This window comes from Podarcis erhardii (assembly GCF_964252035.2).
Source record: "Podarcis erhardii genome assembly, chromosome: 6".
Taxonomy (NCBI): Eukaryota; Metazoa; Chordata; class Lepidosauria; order Squamata; family Lacertidae; genus Podarcis; species Podarcis erhardii.
In genome coordinates this window covers 22,009,634-22,027,686 of record NC_138510.1, presented here as the reverse complement: position 1 = coordinate 22,027,686, position 18,053 = coordinate 22,009,634, and the positions used below count along the sequence as shown (strand labels likewise).

General features: G+C 41.8%; 1 protein-coding gene across 3 annotated transcripts in view; it reads left to right on the top strand.

Moving 5' to 3' along the window:
• EYA2 (EYA transcriptional coactivator and phosphatase 2) overlaps window positions 1-18,053 on the top strand; it is a 129,731-nt gene that overhangs the window by 94,086 nt on the left and 17,592 nt on the right. For all 3 annotated transcript variants that reach the window (XM_081867781.1, XM_081867779.1, XM_081867780.1), the window contains exon 10: window positions 14,806-14,895. In XM_081867781.1, the coding sequence (XP_081723907.1) occupies window positions 14,806-14,895 (90 nt within the window). The remainder of the gene's footprint in view (window positions 1-14,805; window positions 14,896-18,053) is intronic.

Sequence of the window (18,053 nt, the reverse complement as noted above, 5' to 3'; positions counted from 1 at the left end):
AGTGATAGGCCAAGCTTTTCGTAAGCTTCTGCAAATATATTTAGGATGGTTTGGAGGTCATCCTCTGAGCGTCTGCACACTACGTTGTCATCAGCATACTGAAGCTCTATGACGGAAGTTACGGTAACCTTACTCTTTGCTTTCAGCCTGCTCAGATTGAAGAGCTTTCCATCTGTTCAATATATGATTTCTACTCCAGTGGGGACTTTCCCTTCGACAAAGTGTAGGATTATGGCAATGAAAATAATGAATAGAGTTGGGGCAATAACACAACCCTGTTTAACACCTGATCCCACTGTGAATGGTTCACTTTGAGAGCCATTGTTATCTGCGATTGTTGCTGTCATATTATCATGGAGGAGCTGAATGATGTTTACAAATTTATCTGGGCAGCCAATTTTCAGAAGGACAGTCCACAGGACATTACAATTTACAGTGTCAAAAGGCTTAGTCAGGTCAATAAACAGGGGTTAGTTTTGCGCTCTGCATTTTTCTTGAAGCTGTCAAGTGGTGAAAATCATGTCCACTGTCCCCCAAAAGGCCGAAAACCATTTTGGGATTCAGGAAGGGTCACCTCGGATATTGTTAAGAGACTGTTTGCCAAGATTCTTGCAAGAATTTTGCCGGCCGCAGCTAATAGAGAGATGCCTTGATAGTTTCCACAATCAGTTCTGTCACCTTTTTTAAAGAGACTGATAATTTTGGCATCCCTAAAGTCTGCTGGGATCTCTTCTCTTTCCCAGAGTGCAGTGGTACCTTAGTTTAAGAACAGTCCTGTTTACAAATGATTCGGTTTATGAACTCTGCAAAACCGGAAGTAGTGTTCCAGTTTGCAAACTTTACCCCTGTCTAAGAACGGAATCCAAATGGTGGAAGGGCACTGACGGCAGGAGGCCTCATTAGGGAAAGCGCGCCAAATGGTTTCAGTTTAAGAATGGACTTCCGGAACAGATTAAGTTCGTGAACGAAGGTACCACTGTACCACATTTTTGCTAAATTGGATGGATAGGCTGCCACTTCAGTTACATTGTATGTGAGGGAAATTGCTACCAATTGGGTCTGGAAAAAAGATGGGGACAAAACTGAAAACATTGATTGGCTGTAACGTTGTCTAGATTTTCTGTAAAATGTGAATGAACAAAGGATAGCAATTCCAGATGAAGCAGCTGGTGTGGAAGGAACCTTTGCCTAATTCAATCAGCACAACAGTTCCTAATCATGGCACTGTCCTTATTTTTTTCCCTTGGGGACTAATCTACTGATTACAATTGCTGATTTGCGGTTGAACAATTTAAGAATTCTGCATCCTTCAGCATCTGCCAATAGAACCTTTGAACCTGTTGTTTTCATGAGCACATGATACTTCACAAAGTAGTCTTGTCTTTGGTCTCAAAGTGTAAAAAGATGGTCTAGAGGAAATGGCTATGCTAATAGGATAACTATATTTATAAAGTAGTGCTGCAATCCTGTGCTTACTTAACTAAGAAAAAGCCACATTGAACACAGTGAGAATTCTGAGTAGACGTGTATTGGATTGCACTGTCAGATTCCATAGGCAAAGGTTAAATATAAGTGTCTCATTATTTGCCAAACCATCCCTTGAGATCCACTCCAACAGTCCAGATCATAGTTTAATCTACAGCCATGGCTTGTTCCATGGTGACTCATAGCAGGGCCTTCTCTGTTATGGCACCATGGCTGTAGAATTCTCTTCTACTAGAAGTGCATTTGTGTCCCCCTCCCTCCATTTCCATCCTTTGGATGACTGATAAATACATATTTGTTTTTTGGTTGGTTTTTTTGGCATTGGGGCTGATGCAATAGTTGGCCAGCTGTGTTCGTTGTGAGTCATGTGCTGCTGGAATTTTGTGAGCTTTGATAATTTTATGGTTTCAGTGTTTATTTTTAAAACATTGTATTTTATTGTAGTTTTTGTTCATGGAAGTTCCTAGGAGCTTTGAAGGAAGGATGGTCTAATAATCATTGTTCTTGTTGCTGTTATTACAATGATAAATATTATTTTTATCGTCATTATTTTAACATCTTGGGATATATAGTGGGAAGGAAAATCTTACGCACCAAAAAACCATTTTGCAGTGGGGTTTTCCTTCACAAATTATTGCATGAGCTTACTTTCCCTTGACCAAGTTCAAGTAATCCTAGTTGTGTTAGCTCTGATCTTTTTTGTAGTCAGTAGGTTTCCCATGCAAATCTTGCAACATAATCCATCATTAATTACCCATGACAGGCATTAATTCCACAATCACAAAACCTGTATAGAACCAAATCTCTGAACAACTGAGGTGAGCAGTTCCAGCTTTTTTTCTTTTCTTCCTGTTATGGCTTTTGGGTAAAAACAGGTGGGCTAAAAACATGAAATTACATCATGCTAATGCCCTTTATTGCTAAAAAGGGGAAGGAGTGTCAGTAGAAGAGGAGACACAATGGGGCCAAAACTCACTGCTTCCATTTAAGGGAGGTAGATCACCCTACCAGATTTGGATAATAACTTTGAAGCCTGGGGATGCCTGTTTAATTGCCTTCATACACATTCTGAAGCCAAACTCTTTATTCACATTAGTTTGTTCAGCCATTCTGAACTTTGCAGCTCAACTCACATTTCAGGTATTTCATTTCAGGTGATCCACAGGCACAAAGCATGTCAACGCTGTGTTGAGAATTGCGGGGGGCGGGGCGGGGGACACATTCACAAAGTAACCAAAGGCCATGAAAATAGTAATTATTATTTTATTATTATTAAATGTCTATGCCACCCTTCATCTCGGCAGTTTACAAGATAAAAGCACAACATTAGAACTCAGTCGCTGTATCCACCTGCAGACTATTGGTTCAGTTAGTCTTTCCCAACCTGGAAATGTCTACATGTTTTGGACCAGGCATAGGCAAAGTTGGCCCTCCAGATGTTTTGGGACTACAACTCCCATCATCCCTGACCACTGGTCCTGTTAGCTAGGGATGATGGGTCTTGCAGTCCAAAATACCTGGAGGGCACCAGGTTGGTAAGTCTAGGTTAAGTGATCTTGCCAATACTGCAGACCCTGGGCAGGGTCTGAGTGGGTAGAGCCCATAATGGAACTAGGCAAGGCCCAGTGGTTATGTGTTAGATCCAGGGGCAGAGCTCAGTACAATGAACTTATTCTTAGTCCAATGAACCTGATACCTAGCAAAATTACAGGGATGAAAATCAACAGTTTATCATGTTTTATCGTATACATGCTGTGAGCGTAAGCAAAGGGCAGGATGTGCAGGCCCTATCCTTTAGCACACCAGCTATATGTAGGGTTAAACCACAGAACCTAGGGCTTGCCGATCAGAAGGTTGGCAGTTTGAATCCCCGCGATGGGGTGAGCTCCCATGCTCGGTCCCTGCTCCTGCCAACCTAGCAGTTCGAAAGCACACCAGTGTAAGTAGATAAATGGGTACTGCTCCAGCGGGAAGGTAAACTGCGTTTCCGTGCACTGCTCTGGTTCGCCAGAAGTGGCTTAGTCATGCTGGCCACATGACCCGGAAGCTGTCTGCCGGCTCCCTCGGCCAATAAAGCGAGATGAGCGCCGCAACCCCAGAGTCGGTCACGACTGGACCTAATGGTGAGGGGTCCCGTTACCTTTACCTTTAAGAACAGAGTTTACATTAGCCCTATTGAGGCATGATCCTTCTCTTGTTAACAGCTCGGCCCTCTTTCATTTCCCCATCGCCTGCTCTGCCACCCTCCACACACTGAGGGGCAAAGATATGTAGTGGCAAGTTTTGCTGTATGCATAGGAACTCTGCACATGATTTAGAACCCTGATTGTCCAGCACATGGAGGGTAGTCATGCAACAGGGACATGATAAAGGGAGAGAAGTCAGCTAGCACAGCCCCCTTACTATATATGAAGAATGTCTGAATAGGGCTATTATGAGCAACAAATCTCTTAAACGCTCTCCTAACTTCAGGTCTTCTTATGGTATTCTCAAGCTTGAACAGAACAGAGTTCAATTGTATATTAATAATTTCAAGGAGGGGAACTTCTATCAGAATAGAAGTTTAGGTTATCGTATGGTTGCAGTATTCATATTAATTTCCCTTAAAATTAGTATCTTCTTTGAAATGGAATCATGTTGATTCATGGTTCTGCTGGTTAGCCCGATGATGCTTTTTATCATTCTCTGCACTGTAAAAAAAGAAAGAAAGAAAGAAAGAAAGAAAGAAAGAAAGAAAGAAAGAAGAACTTGTTTTATTTTCTAGCACTGCAAAATTAATTGTAGAAGTTCAAATCTACTTGCTTTGCAAATATTTTTGTTGTTGTTGGTTTGTGAAAATCTGTATTGTGAGGGTTCAACTCAGATACATAGACTTTCCCCTTGAGCTCTATTAGCTAATTCAGAATGGCATGTATTCTTTGCTTTGTTTGAGAATTGGCCTAATAAGTATGTACCGTTGCTGCTGCTGTTCAGACATCTAAGAGTTCTCCATTCCTTTGACAAACATAAGCCAAAGTGCTTAAGGACATCTGTTTATTTTATTTCTATAATGAGAAAACCTTCCAACTTCTTCCTGGTTCAGCTGTGTTTATTTACATTTTGTTACTCATGTGGGCTGGGCACCTTGGGATATTAAAAACCCGCCGTGGCCTTTTAGCAGGCATCCCTCTTTAAAAAGCAAGAAGGGGGGAAAGAGGGGAAAGTGGAGAAAAGGCAGAATAAGCCCTTCCTAAGGAAAACACAGCCCTTTAGAATTCTATAAAATAGATTTTCAAAACAAATACGCTATAATTCGCTCAGTAGATGGTGGATTAACTCAAGATGAATACAATTTGGGAAGGATTTTCTGAGGAAGTAGGAAATATTTTGCTTAACCTACTAAAGGCTGAATCTTGTGTTCGGTGCCCTTTTAGGTTAAATAATAAAAGCATTCAGTCATTGTAGGCAATCTTAAGACTGTTTTAGACGTGCCACTATATCGTTTGTTAGTGGAGCTGTGCAAGGCAGCTAGTGCTGTGTTTTCAGCAGCTTTGGATTGTGTTTAAAGAGAAAAAACAAGGGGAAGTTTGAGTGTGCTGAAGTTCTCATGGTTTGACATGACTGTAGGGAGTGCAAACCACTGGTGTTAGAAAAGCTGTTACGTCTGTACTAACTGGAATCTTCTAAATGCTCAGCCCAGGTGTATATCACCCCATAGAGTTTCTGATTTGCACCTCTCCTCTTTCTTGTGCCGTGTCCAGTCCCCAGCTCACAGGATGGCCAAATGTCCTATTTTACAGAGGATAGCCCTCTATTTGAAAGCATCCACTATTTGAAGGACTGTCAAGTCCAGCTGAACAACAAAGAACCATAAGAAGAGAGAGAAGGGACCTTGAGGTTGCCCACTGACCGTCACCAGCTGGACAAGCAGCCTGGGCAGTCAGATCTGACTATATTTGAACCTCTAGTAGCCATTAATGGAATTATGGGAAAGTATTAGTGAATGCTTATGAGAAAAGCTGTGTAAAGCGACCCAAGTTTTTAGTTTTATATTGACACAAATTTTTACCTAAGGTGATTTTAAAAAATAAAATAAGAGAAGAATGAAGCAATAGGTTTTGAGGAAAGTTATAATGGAGTTCCGGAGTTGGGAAAAAAATGTTCCCCTCTGCTGCTTGCTTAACTACTAAGCCGTGTTAATTTATATGTGTATTCTTTCTCAGCAAGGCATGAAACTCAGCAACCAAAGAATAGATTATAACTTGCCCTCGTTCAGGCATGTGGCTCAGCCTTTTCTCCCTCCCTCTTGCACTCTCCCCTTTTCACAAGCTCTGCTTCTTTTTTTCTAGTTAATACAAGCAAACAAACTAGTCCCATTTCCAAGCATTTCCAAGTAATTAAACCAAATTAAAACCATTAAACTCTTTCTTTACTGACAACTTCATTATTAACAGCTAACCGCAAAGATGAGATTTAACTTGGAAGGCCCTCAATTGCATACTAATCTGCCTTTCACCTCTGGCTGACACCTCCAAAAGATAACCCCCCCCCTTCCCTTTAGAATAGAAGTCTGACAAATACACTTAATTAATGCTTTCTTCCTGGTGGAAAAGTCATTATTTGTTCACTGCATAAGCAAGTACTTGGCAGGAGCTTAGGAAGTCTGATAGTTTCTATAAAAGAGGAGTTTGTGTATGGGGGGGGGGAGAAGAGATTTTGTGCAGTGTGCTCCTTGTTTTTGAAAAAGCAAAACGTAGATAGAGATGTAGAAACACATTACGCAAACACTTGGAATGTCAGATGAATTGGCACATAGGTAAAATGGAAGGGCACTCATTCTCTGCCCTTTCACTAATGGCATGCAAGTCTTAACAGTTTACCAGTTAAGACGTAAGTCTGGGACTTTGAGTAATTTGGAACCAGAAACTGAAGTAAGAAAGAGTGACTTGCGCTTGAGAGATTGCCAAAGATAAGTCGGTCTCCAACTTCCCTTACATTTTCAGCAACAGCTACAGGAGATGAGGGGAACTGAATGCAGAGGACCTGCCAAGTGGATCAGGAGTAGCTGCAGGTGGTTTAAAAAAAAAATGCAATGTGTGGCTTAGTGCGCACTTCAAAAACAAGTATAAGCAAATGTTTGTTTTTTTAATGAAAGTAAACTAAAAGCCACGGCATCAGAGACTGAACTCGGAAATACAGGGGCACCTACCCCTGAAGCTTCACACTCAAGCTCTCCCCATATAAATAATTGCACATTAAAGTCCAGCAATGTGAAACATGCGCCCTGACAAATTCATGTACAGTGGTACCTCGGGTTACAGACGCTTCAGGTTACAGACTCCGCTAACCCAGAAATAGTACCTCAGGTTAAGAACTTTGCTTCAGGATGAGAACGGACCTCTGGAACGAATTAAGTTCTTGACTGTACAAAACACATGCGTTCTTTAGTTCACATGTTCTTCTGAACTGAAGAACACTGGCACTTATTTCATAGAGACAGACATAATAAATTTCCTCCTTCTTTGTATGAGGAAAGTGTATGGCTACAACCACCCTGTAGTACAGCCAATATCCTTTTCCCCTAAGATAAAAGCCAGGGGAACTTGAGAGATACTGTCATTCAAGCTAGCATTGTGTATGCACACATGTACACAACACTTTACAGAAGTCGAAGTGTAAGAAGAAACCTGTGAATGCAAGCGCCTCAAACTAATAAGAATAGCAGCTGCTAATATGGTGCCCTCTCTATGTTGCTGGACTCTTCATTCCCAGCAGGCCTAGCTAACATGCCCAATGGCTGGAGATGATGGTAGCTGGATTCCAGCAAAATATTGGCCCACTCCTGAATAAGAGTAATAACCAGTGCCAAAATATTGGCACGCCTGGTGCTTTTAGTTGGGCAGAAGCCTGCTAATTCTGTTCCTCCCACAAACATGGCCTGCACACCCATCCAAAGATTAGCATTTGAGATAGATTTGCAATGTGCTTGCTGGATGTTGGAGCAACTCCATCTCAACTGTCAGTTGGGAGAGGGTGTGGCTCAGAGGTAGGGTAGTTGCTTTGCTTTAACCAAAATTGGCTTGATTTCAGGTTGTTGGGTTGTTGTTGTTTTTCACTTAAAAGGCTCTTGAGCTGCATACCTAGGAAAAGTCTGTGTTTGAGGCCCTGGAGAGTCACTGCCAGTCAAAGTAGACAATACTGAGCTAGATGGACCAGTGATAAGGCTTGGAATATGGCAGGTTTGTGCATTCAGTTGTTGAAAAGGAACACACAGATAAATTAGAAGGTTGGGTTAGAGCAGTGATTTTTCTAACAGTGTTGCAGGGACGTGTTTATCTGGGGCTCCCAGTTAGAAGACCAGTAATAACAAGATTTTTTTGAAAAGCCAATTGCCGTTAGCAAAGTGTAACCATAGGAAGGTGCTGAGTGTTGTTCTAGGATCCACCCTAGACTCAGAGAAGCCTAGAAGAGGCCTGCAGGATCAGTTTGATGATGCATCAAGTCCAGCATCCTTTTCCCTTCAGTGACCAAATAACTGCACCTAGGAAGCCCACAAGCAGGGCATGAATGCAATAGTCTTCCCATAATCCATTGCAAGATGCAGAAGTTTCATGGTAGACAAGGGGAGGGCAGGGTTCTTCACTAAACTATTCAATACAGAAAGCAGTTGCTTGATATAGAAACTTTAGAAGCCAATGGAATTAGGAAGGTGAAAACCAATAGAAGAGTGTTTTCCCTTCCCCAATACCTATTGGGTTTAGATGTGAAGACATGGAAGAGGAATAAAAAAACAAAACAAAACACTTTAGGATGATAAGCTGGGTGGTGGTGCCATACCTGTGAGCCTCTGTCAGCTAGAAAGAAGTAATTCTGCCTATTCCTTTCCCTCCACAAGCTCATTCACATAGTCACCATTTCTTGACTTTTACATTTCACATTGGTGTTTATAAAGCTACTGTGGAACGATAGGAAGGAACAGCCTTCTCTAACCAGGTACATCCTAGCTATTTTGGAATGATGAGGATTTTAGTTCAATGCATCTGGAGGTTGGAGATAGCAGGGATGGAGAACTGGGCGCTGATCTGGGAGAGACCCTGGTTCAAGTCCCTGGGGGTCCATTGGGTGGCCTTGGGCAATAATATTTATATACTTCCCTTCCAAGAAGATCTTGAGTAGCATTTCAGCATTACGGCAACCCTAAGTTATAGACTAGGCTGAGATTAATTGCCATTTGCCCAAGGTCTTGTGAGCTTCAGAGCTGAAAAGGGATTTGCATGCTTGTTTCCCTTATCTGAGCCGAATGATTTACCATACCGGTGTAGCATCATCTTCATATTACATTCTTCCTCTGAAAAATGAGAATAATAATGGGGAATGTTATGGGAATGAATACACCAGAGGTTGCACAACATGTTACATAATTGGTGGTAGCAACCGCAGTATTTAACTTATGGGTGTTCTAGCACATATGCACTTAGGTTTCATCCTGCTTCAACCTACCTTGGGTTATTCAAGATGTACCGTTTTGCCGTCAGAACATGCATTGGAACGCTTTCAAGAGTTGACACAATGCTTTGTTCCCACAGTTGGCCTAACCAATCAGGGCCAAATATTCAGTGTTCTATAAATGTGCCACCTCTAAAGCGGCTGGTGGAACTTAGCCAACTACTGACATCGTGTTCCACATTTCCCAGTCCCCACTCCACATCACTGACTGCCATCGTCAAAGGGTGGGGAAAACACCAAGCATCAGGAAGTTGGTAAGCTCTACTAGCCATTACAGAAGGGAGGATGGAGTTTAACATAAATGCTTTCGGCACAAGATGTTTATTTTTATTGGAACATGTTGTTTGGCTCTCAGTTGCAGCAGTGAGAAAAAGATGGCTGATCGTGTTATGTACTGAAGTTTCACCCTGGGCCAGCAGGGGGATACTGTAGATAGTTTTCACTCAGGCCTGTAGATAGTTTTCACTCAGGTCCACGTCAGTTATTTTAGGCGGGAAACTCTGGGTTGTTGTTGCTACAATGTTGACAGCCGGCTGCCTATAAAAGCAGGCCGGCTGAGCTGTTTGCTAGTCAGTTCTATTCCAGCTTACAAAATAAAGAGCTGCTTTGGAGAAATTGCTGTGTTGTCTGCTATGTCAACCCACAACTTAACAGATCGGTTGGACACTTTCCAGCGAAAGGGAGTCTGCTAATTCTCTCCCTCCCTGTTCTTCTTCTCCTAGCTGTTCCCCACTCAGTTCTGCCCAGCTGTTGTCTTTTGAACTATGTCCCTCTGCAAACCACTGCTCCAAATCTATACCGCTCCACTGCTCATGGGCAGCTTCAGGATCCTGGTCAGGAGCAGGGGGATGGGGATGGGGAGGCCCCCACCATTCCTCATCAGAGTTGCTCTCCTCAGCCTGGACACTAGCTAAGCACTGCCTTCACTGATTAGCACCAGTTCTCTAGGGTTTCAGACAAGGTTCTCTTCCAGCTCCACCTGGACATATGGGGGATTGAACCCAGGACCTTCTGGATGCAGAGCAGATGTTCTACCACTGAGCTATGACCCTTCCCCATAGCCCTGTCTGAAAGATGAGACCAAACATGGATGCTAAGCCAAGTTTAGCTTGCTTGGTGGAGTCTTCAGTCTGTTGGGATTCTGCACATACACACACACACACACACTGTTGCCCCGATCCTGCACCTTGGTGATCAAGTTTTGATTGGCATGCATATATTGAGTTTTAATTTAAGCCACTAATTACGAATTACAGAACATCCTCCTCCCTCTTACACTTGATATAGGAAAATTCCCATGTAAATATATTTATTCAGTCTGAGAAAGGTTATGAAAGAAAATCAAACTAAATTCAATAGAGACAACTTAAAACAAATTTACAAGAACATTTTGATAGAAGTGCCTGTGGTGATGTAATAAATTATAAAGAAATGGTGTGTTGGGACCAAAGAATAGCTGGAAAAGCAAAAGGAAATTAAAATAAAAAGCTCCCCAGTGCAGGTCCGGTATGAAGGTAATGAAAAAGAAGCTTAAAAGGCAAACTAACAATAGATGTAATGATATGAAGTCTTGGGTTTAATAGGAGAGAAGTAAGAAAACTTTTTTTTTGTGAGTTGTTTCCTTAGTCTGAAGAAGAATGTGGACTTTCCTTGTAGGATTTCCTCCATAGTTGAAAGCTATTTAGCAAGCCCAGCTTTTCTTTAAATAAAAACGTTGCTAGCCCTCAAGGCCATGGAAAGAAGTTTATAAACATGATGGGAGAAATGCTAAAGAATAATCCTTAACCTCTTGACCAGCTTTCCTGTTCTTTTGTGGACATTCATGAGGTCTAAAACATGAGATGTGCCACCACCTGCTTATTTTCATACCGTCATTAAAGGCCATTAGGTCCAGTCGTGACCAACTCTGGGGTTGCGGCGCTCATCTCACTTTATTGGCCGAGGGAGCCGGAGTACAGCTTCCGGGTCATGTGGCCAGCATGACTAAGCCGCTTCTGCCGAACCAGAGCAGTGCACAGAAATGCCGTTTACCTTCCGGAGCGGTACCTATTTATGTACTTGCACTTGGACGTACTTTCGAACTGCTAGGTTGGCAGGAGCAGCGACCGAGCAACGGGAGCTCACCCCGTCGCGGGGATTCGAACCGCTGACCTTCTGATCGGCAAGTCCTAGGCTCTGTGGTTTAACCCACAGCACCACCCGCGTCCCTCCTATACCGTCATTAGGGACACCTTAATGTTGAATAGGATGCCTTAACCTCAAGAAAACAAAAACACAAGCCTAGCAGAATCTGGGGAAATAATTAAACAAAAACTTGGGTAGCCACATGGGCAGAGCAAGCGTAGGTAGGCAGAGTACCAAAGTTATGAGAAAAGTTGAGAGTACTTCAGGATATCAGAATTCAACTATATCTTATTCAATTATATAATTTCACTAGCAAAAGCCAGGATTCCCTCTAGTGCAACAGGGAACTTGGGGCTGTGGGTTTGAGCCCCACGTTGGGCAAGAGATTCCTGCATTGCAAAGGGGGGGGCCTCAGAACAGATGTGGAGAGAGTCAAGAGGGGGAGAAGGTTCTGCTATGCAAGGAAAATCCTTGCAACTGACAGATCCTCAGCCTTAGCACTGTGTTGATTACAATCTCTACTTGGCACAAAACGTCTAAAAATTGTAAGTGTGAACACTGAAAATAGACTATTACTTTTTGCCAAAAGCTTGAATATTGTGGGTAGAGTTTTCTCTTTAAAAAATAACCTAGTTCCAAGCATGTTTTCTGTTCAAGGCATTTTGAAGATGCTGCTGCCACGTCCAGAGATACAAGGAATGAGCAAGTTAACTCATAATCAAACACTGCTGAAATCTTCCAGCTGCAATAATTCTCCTTGGAAAATCTCTACCCCTTTAATAGAGAGACACAAGACCCTTTAAATAAATTTCAATCATGCATTCAGTGAAGTGACATGGCCCTATAGTGGCAGGCTCAGCCCCTGTTTCATATACAGTTAATTCATAGAGCATAGGTAGGCGAACTAAGGCATGGGGGCCGGATCCGGCCCAATCGCCTTCTCAATCCGGCCCACAGACAGTCCGGGAATCAGCGTGTTTTTACATGAGTAGAATGTGTCCTTTTATTTAAAATGCATCTCTGGGTTATTTGTGGGGCATAGGAATTCGTTCATTTTTTTTTTTTCCAAAATATAGTCCGGCCCCCCACAAGGTTTGAGGGACAGTGGACCGGCCCCCTGCTGAAAAAGTTTGCTGACCCCTGTCATAGAGTATCTGCAGAGAGCCCCGCTGCATACAGCTGCATGCACTGAAGTCTCCCCATGTAGTCAGAGACTTTGTACACATCACTTGCTTAAAATGCAGCCAGATAATTATTTTTCTCCATTCAGATCGAAGCCGGTTTGGGGGAGAACGCATCAAAATGCAGCATTTTCCCAAGAAAAGAAACAGGATATATGTGGATTGTGGTTAACATCATGTGCAGGTTGCTTTTCAAACCAATCAACAGAAATCCCACAGAAAGAGAGAGAGAAAGGACTATGCCCTCTATGGCAGATCAGATCAGATAAACTAATAAAATATTTAGGCATGGGGCTTCACAAGGTTTAGCTAACAAGCATCTAAATCTCTTTCTGTCCGTTAACGCTGATACATTTCCCTTTTTGCCTCCAATGCAAGAATGAGAAGATGTGGTTGGTTCTCTTTTTATTTTTTTATAATTTTATTGAGATATTTGAAATAATACATATATATTGTTTAAAATAACCTTCATTAAAAAACCAGAAGCCTTCCTATTAGGAATTATAGGAAGAGAAATACCCAAAAAAATAAAAATATTTTCATGTATGTGACTATGGCTGCACAAATATTGATAGCCTAATGCTGGAAAGAGGAAAAAATTCCCACAAAAAAAAAGATTGGTAAATTAAGTTAATGGAATATGCAGAGATGGCCAAACTAACTGGTAGACTTAGAAATCAGGATGATAACAAATTTAAAAATGAATGGGAAACTTTTATTGCATATATGACAAAGCATTGTTTATAAGTAAATACATCAGCAGGATTCTAAAAAACACTTGCAATACTATCATAATAGATAAAAATAGATATGGATGGATGGAAATATGATTTGGACATGCATGATTTAACAGTGGAACCGTGGAGGAGGTAGAGGGGAGTCGGGGGATGGGAGAAATTCCATATTTTGGCATTGTATTGAATACAAACATGCAAAATGATACAGTTGTTCAAATTTTTATTTTTTTATTTCTTAATGCTTATTGTCATAAGATGTTTGTTATCATGAAAACCAATAAAAATATTAGAAAAAAGAATATATATAAAGGTAAAGGGACCCCTGACCATTAGGTCCAGTCGTGGCCGACTCTGGGGTTGCGACGCTCATCTTGCTTTATTGGCCAAGGGAGCCGGCGTACAGCTTCCGGGTCATGTGGCCAGCATGACTAAGCCGCTTCTGGTGAAACCAGAGCAGTGCACGGAAACGCCGTTTACCTTCCCGCCGGAGCTGTACCTATTTATCTACTTGCACTTTGAGGTGCTTTCAAACTGCTAGGGGTGTGTGTGTGTGTGTATTCATAAACCACTTGGAAAAGAAAATGGCTTAGAAGTATTACTATTGTCAAACAGTATGTAAATTTGGTTATATCAAGTGAACAAATAAATAAAAAATGGCTATTGTGTTGTGGTTGGTTTTTTTTAAATGAAAAAAAATTTTTTTTTTTTTAAAGGAAGGTGGGACATGGCAGAAAGATGGGAGAGGGTAATATTGAGTGAGTGTCGACAAAGGAGAAGATGTGAGGCCGTTGTGCTAAAACTAACAGCAGCTACAAGAGATTTCCCATACCTACTTTTACCTCACTGTATGCTCATATAACACTGTTTGGACAGACAAATACTCCCCTGTCTGGCTGCACTCATGGACCGTACCTGGTGAAATCTTTACCCATGTGATCTGCACATGCAGCCTTTGGAAAGAGGCAGGGGCCTGTACTCAAATATATAAGAAAAAAGTAGATGCAATTCAGTAACTTGTAGTGGGGAAAGGGATTTAGAACGTTTTGAGTAACCAGTTGCAGTTTCTGTAATCTCTGTGCTGTTCTGTTTATTGTTGGCTTTTCTTATAGCCACAAAGGTTTTCCGGGGGGGGGGGGGATATTGAAACGAAAACCTTTTGAGTAAAAGAAATGATGATGGCCCTTAGCTTTCATGTTCAAATGCAATCAAGTTATCAGAGCTTTCCTTTTCCTTCAATGTAGCCCCCCATAAGTTACCCATGTGGCTGGAACCGCAGCCATTCTTCTTTAATTAACAGCTACATCAAGAATGTATAATAATTTAGGTTCGTGCGTATATACATCAACCGTTGTCAACACTATTTGCCGCAAAGGTTGACAGAAATACACTCTTGTCTGTGCATTTTGCTGCTTTGTAGGTTCTCCCAGATGGATTTGTTTGATTAACCTCACCATTCAATTACATGCCTCCACAGAAATCTGCAAAAAATTAGGGCAAGGCTTATAGAAATCTGTATTGTGCTGCCATGGTTTATAGGAGAGAGAGAGAGAGAGAGAGAGAGAGAGAGAGAGAGAGAGAGAGAGAGAGGTGTAGGGGTATTCTTATATATATATATAGTTAAGATAGACAGGAACAGAGGAGGGAATAGCATTACATAGTCTAATTCTGGTGCAAGTTCTTACTTTTTTTGTTGGTTTTTCCCAGTGAAGAGTTTCAGTATCATATGTTTTCTCAAAATTTAATCCCAAAATCCAAAGATAGTAAAATGGTTGACAGCTTTTCCTTTCTAACAGGACACCACCACATCCGTCCGGATAGGCCTTATGATGGAAGAAATGATCTTCAACCTTGCAGATACACACCTGTTTTTTAATGACCTTGAGGTAGGTATTGGTTTCATTTCAATTTATATGTCCTTTTTTATCTACCCATTTTGGAAACATTTGTCCTTCTATAACCAAAGTTTTGTTACAGTGCAATCCTGTTCAGGTCTACTCAGATGTAAGCCCCAGTGAGTTCAGTAGAACTTAACTCCTGGGTAAGTCTGTATAGGATTGCACATAATTGCAGGTAAAATGATATTTTGAGAGTATTTGAATCTGTCTTCTTTATGTTTTTCCTCCCTGGTTATTTGGCAGTGAAAGGAGGGTTATCATCACAATTTTGTGTGTCTGTATTGCTAAATTTCAGGAATGAATGGTTGTTCATTCGTTAGTTGGTTTGGGAGGAAAATATATGTGATCAAGACCCAATAATACAAAAGCAACACTCAAGTTGCAGCAGGGAAACCCAAATCATCATCAGCATAACATTAATAAATTGGTGAAGCTAAATTACCTGCAGAGCCAAGGGCCATGTATCAAACTAGCTTTGAGCCCACATAGCAAGAGCTAAATAGATGCAGATCATTATCGCCTATTGTTTTCTCCTCCCTCCCTCCCCATCATCTTCATCATTATCACAGCATCTGAAATAGCTGAGCACTGTATGACAATAATCAGTGCTTTCATTCTAAATATATATATATGTTTAGGCGTACTCTCATTTTCCTACCCATATTGAAATACTGCCCCTCAATGAAGCCAAACTTAGATTCACAAAATGTTTAGGGGTATCCATACCCCTGTGTCCCCCTCCCCCCAGAAAAAAAGCACTGACAATAATAAATAAAACAGGCTCTGCTGGCAGGGATGAAAGTAAAAGGGGGGAAGCATTAAAGAAGTGTCAGCCTGACTCCTTCTGAACAGCCACCATCACTTTTTGCTCATTCAGAAAAGAAGCCAATTTTTTTTTTGTTCTCTGTTTTCTACAAAGTTTTGCCCATTTGAGACCCATAGGTTTCTACTGAGTGGGGACCACCTGGAAGCACATCATGAGCTGCAGCTAATGCTCTCATCCCAGCTGCATGCGGTTCTTGTTTTCATACATGCTGTGGTGAAAGAGAAGCCGCGTCTCATGAGCATGTGGCACTTGCCTCTGAGATTTACTTGTTCAATAATGGCTAGACCCAATTATGAAAAACCACTCGTCCGTCAGGAGGAATGAAAAGGGACTAGGCATCACCAGATCGTGGAAACCACAATCTACTGGGCCTTCTTGTTTCATGATCCCATGTTGCCATAACTTTTGCAATGCTGCAGCCAGAAATCTGGGCCTCTTCTGATTCTAACAGGAGGCTACAGACCACCCAAAAGCATCTGAGGATTAGCATATGCGCTGTCAGTTCCTCACCACGAGGTAAGCAAGGGCTTGTTTCATATTAGAAGACACACCATTGCAAGCAGGGAGGGCAGAAGTAAAGCCCTGGTGGATCAGACCATTGGTCCATCCATCTCAGGATCCTTTTTTCCACAGTGGCCAATCACATGCCTCTGGGAAGCCTGCAAGCGAGACATGAAGGAAATAACTCTCTCCTGTAGCTGCTTCCACCAAGTAGGATTCAGTGGCATATTGACTCTGAACCTGGAGGCCACAGCCATTGATAGACTTCATAAGCTAGAGGACATTACCACGTCTTGTGTTATCGAGTTCCACAAATTAACTGCGTGCCGTGTGAAGGTGTACTTCTTATTGTCTGCCCAAAATCTGCTGCCAATCAGTTGTACTGGATGACCTTGATTTTTAGCACCATGAGACAGGGAGGGAAAACTTCTACCTAACCACCTGAACATTTGTACCTCTTTACTTCCCATCCCACATAAGAGAACAGTAATTTTGGGTTTCTTGGCCTGCTGTAGTTCAAAAAGCAAGAATTCTACAACCCAAAGAACCAAAACCATGTGAACTGCATAAATTTAAGTACCGGTAACAGCATGTGAATGGCATAAATTATGTAAACATTATTGATCTGAGTAAATGGGTCCGGTGTCACCTTGCAGAAAACAGGACAATACTATGCCCTACTTTATAAAAATGTGGGAGGGCAAATGATGCCCTTGGGATTCTAGAAGGCATTTGGGGCTGACTGTCTACATACGTACTCAGAAGTAAGTCCTACTGAGTTCATTGGGACTTGCTCTCAGGTAGATGTGTATAGGATTGCAGTCTGAAATCTTAGCAGTTACAGTCTTCATCTTTTTAAGGCTGTTTTTTAAGGATTTGTCTTTTTAAGTATACTTCAGGCAAACCAAAAGCTTGAAATCTGTTTGGTGCAAGGATCCAAATTCTGTTTGCAATTTGATTACAGAATGGACCCTGACTAAGGAAAGTGTGTATTGCCCCATGGCAAACCAGCAATTGCAGTGCTAAAAATATGCTTAGTTTAGCCAGCTAGACAGAGCAGTTTGCATTAGTTTGTGGCTGAGATGTCCTTAGACAACACAGCACTGGCTCTAGGAAGCTAGTATAGAAAAAAACAAACCACAACTCTCTTTTCTCATGATGGAATGGTTATTTGCCTGAGCAAACCCTGTGTTATAAGAATTGGAGTCTGATTTCTGAGAGTGTCAAAGGTGGCAGTTGTGCAAAGTTAAATATACATAAATGCTGAAGGAGTGTTCAGGTGCTTCCGATTTGTGTGTTCAACGTTGCATTTGCTCCCCAGAGCACAAGATGGTACTTCACACTGAAAAATTCTCAGGGAAGGTGAGGCAGGCAGGGGACAGAGAAAGTAACCGACTCACAAGCCCCTTTCCCCCTTAACTCTTTGAGTCAGTCCCCCTGCTTGCTCACTGAGAGAATTTCTCATGCAAGGTGGAGTTTGGTACGTCCAAAGCAGTCCTGTGTTGGAAGGCAATATGCTTGTAAATTGAAGAGAGATCGCAGCTACTCTTTCTTTAAATAACATCCATTGCCATGGAGTTTCAGAAAGCAAATCATCTATACCTTTGAAGAACCATTTTACCACTTTTACAGTCATAGCATCCCCCCAAACCCTGGGAAATGTAGGAGGAGTGGGGAAAAGCTTCCTTTTTGCTGCAGGAAGCTCCCATATGATACTAAATAGCAGCTTCATTCCAACTGAATGGCTTTCTATCAGTCATCCATACTGATTTTGCTTGGAAGAAGAGAGTTATCCCCCTGAATTGTTGTGAAAGACCCT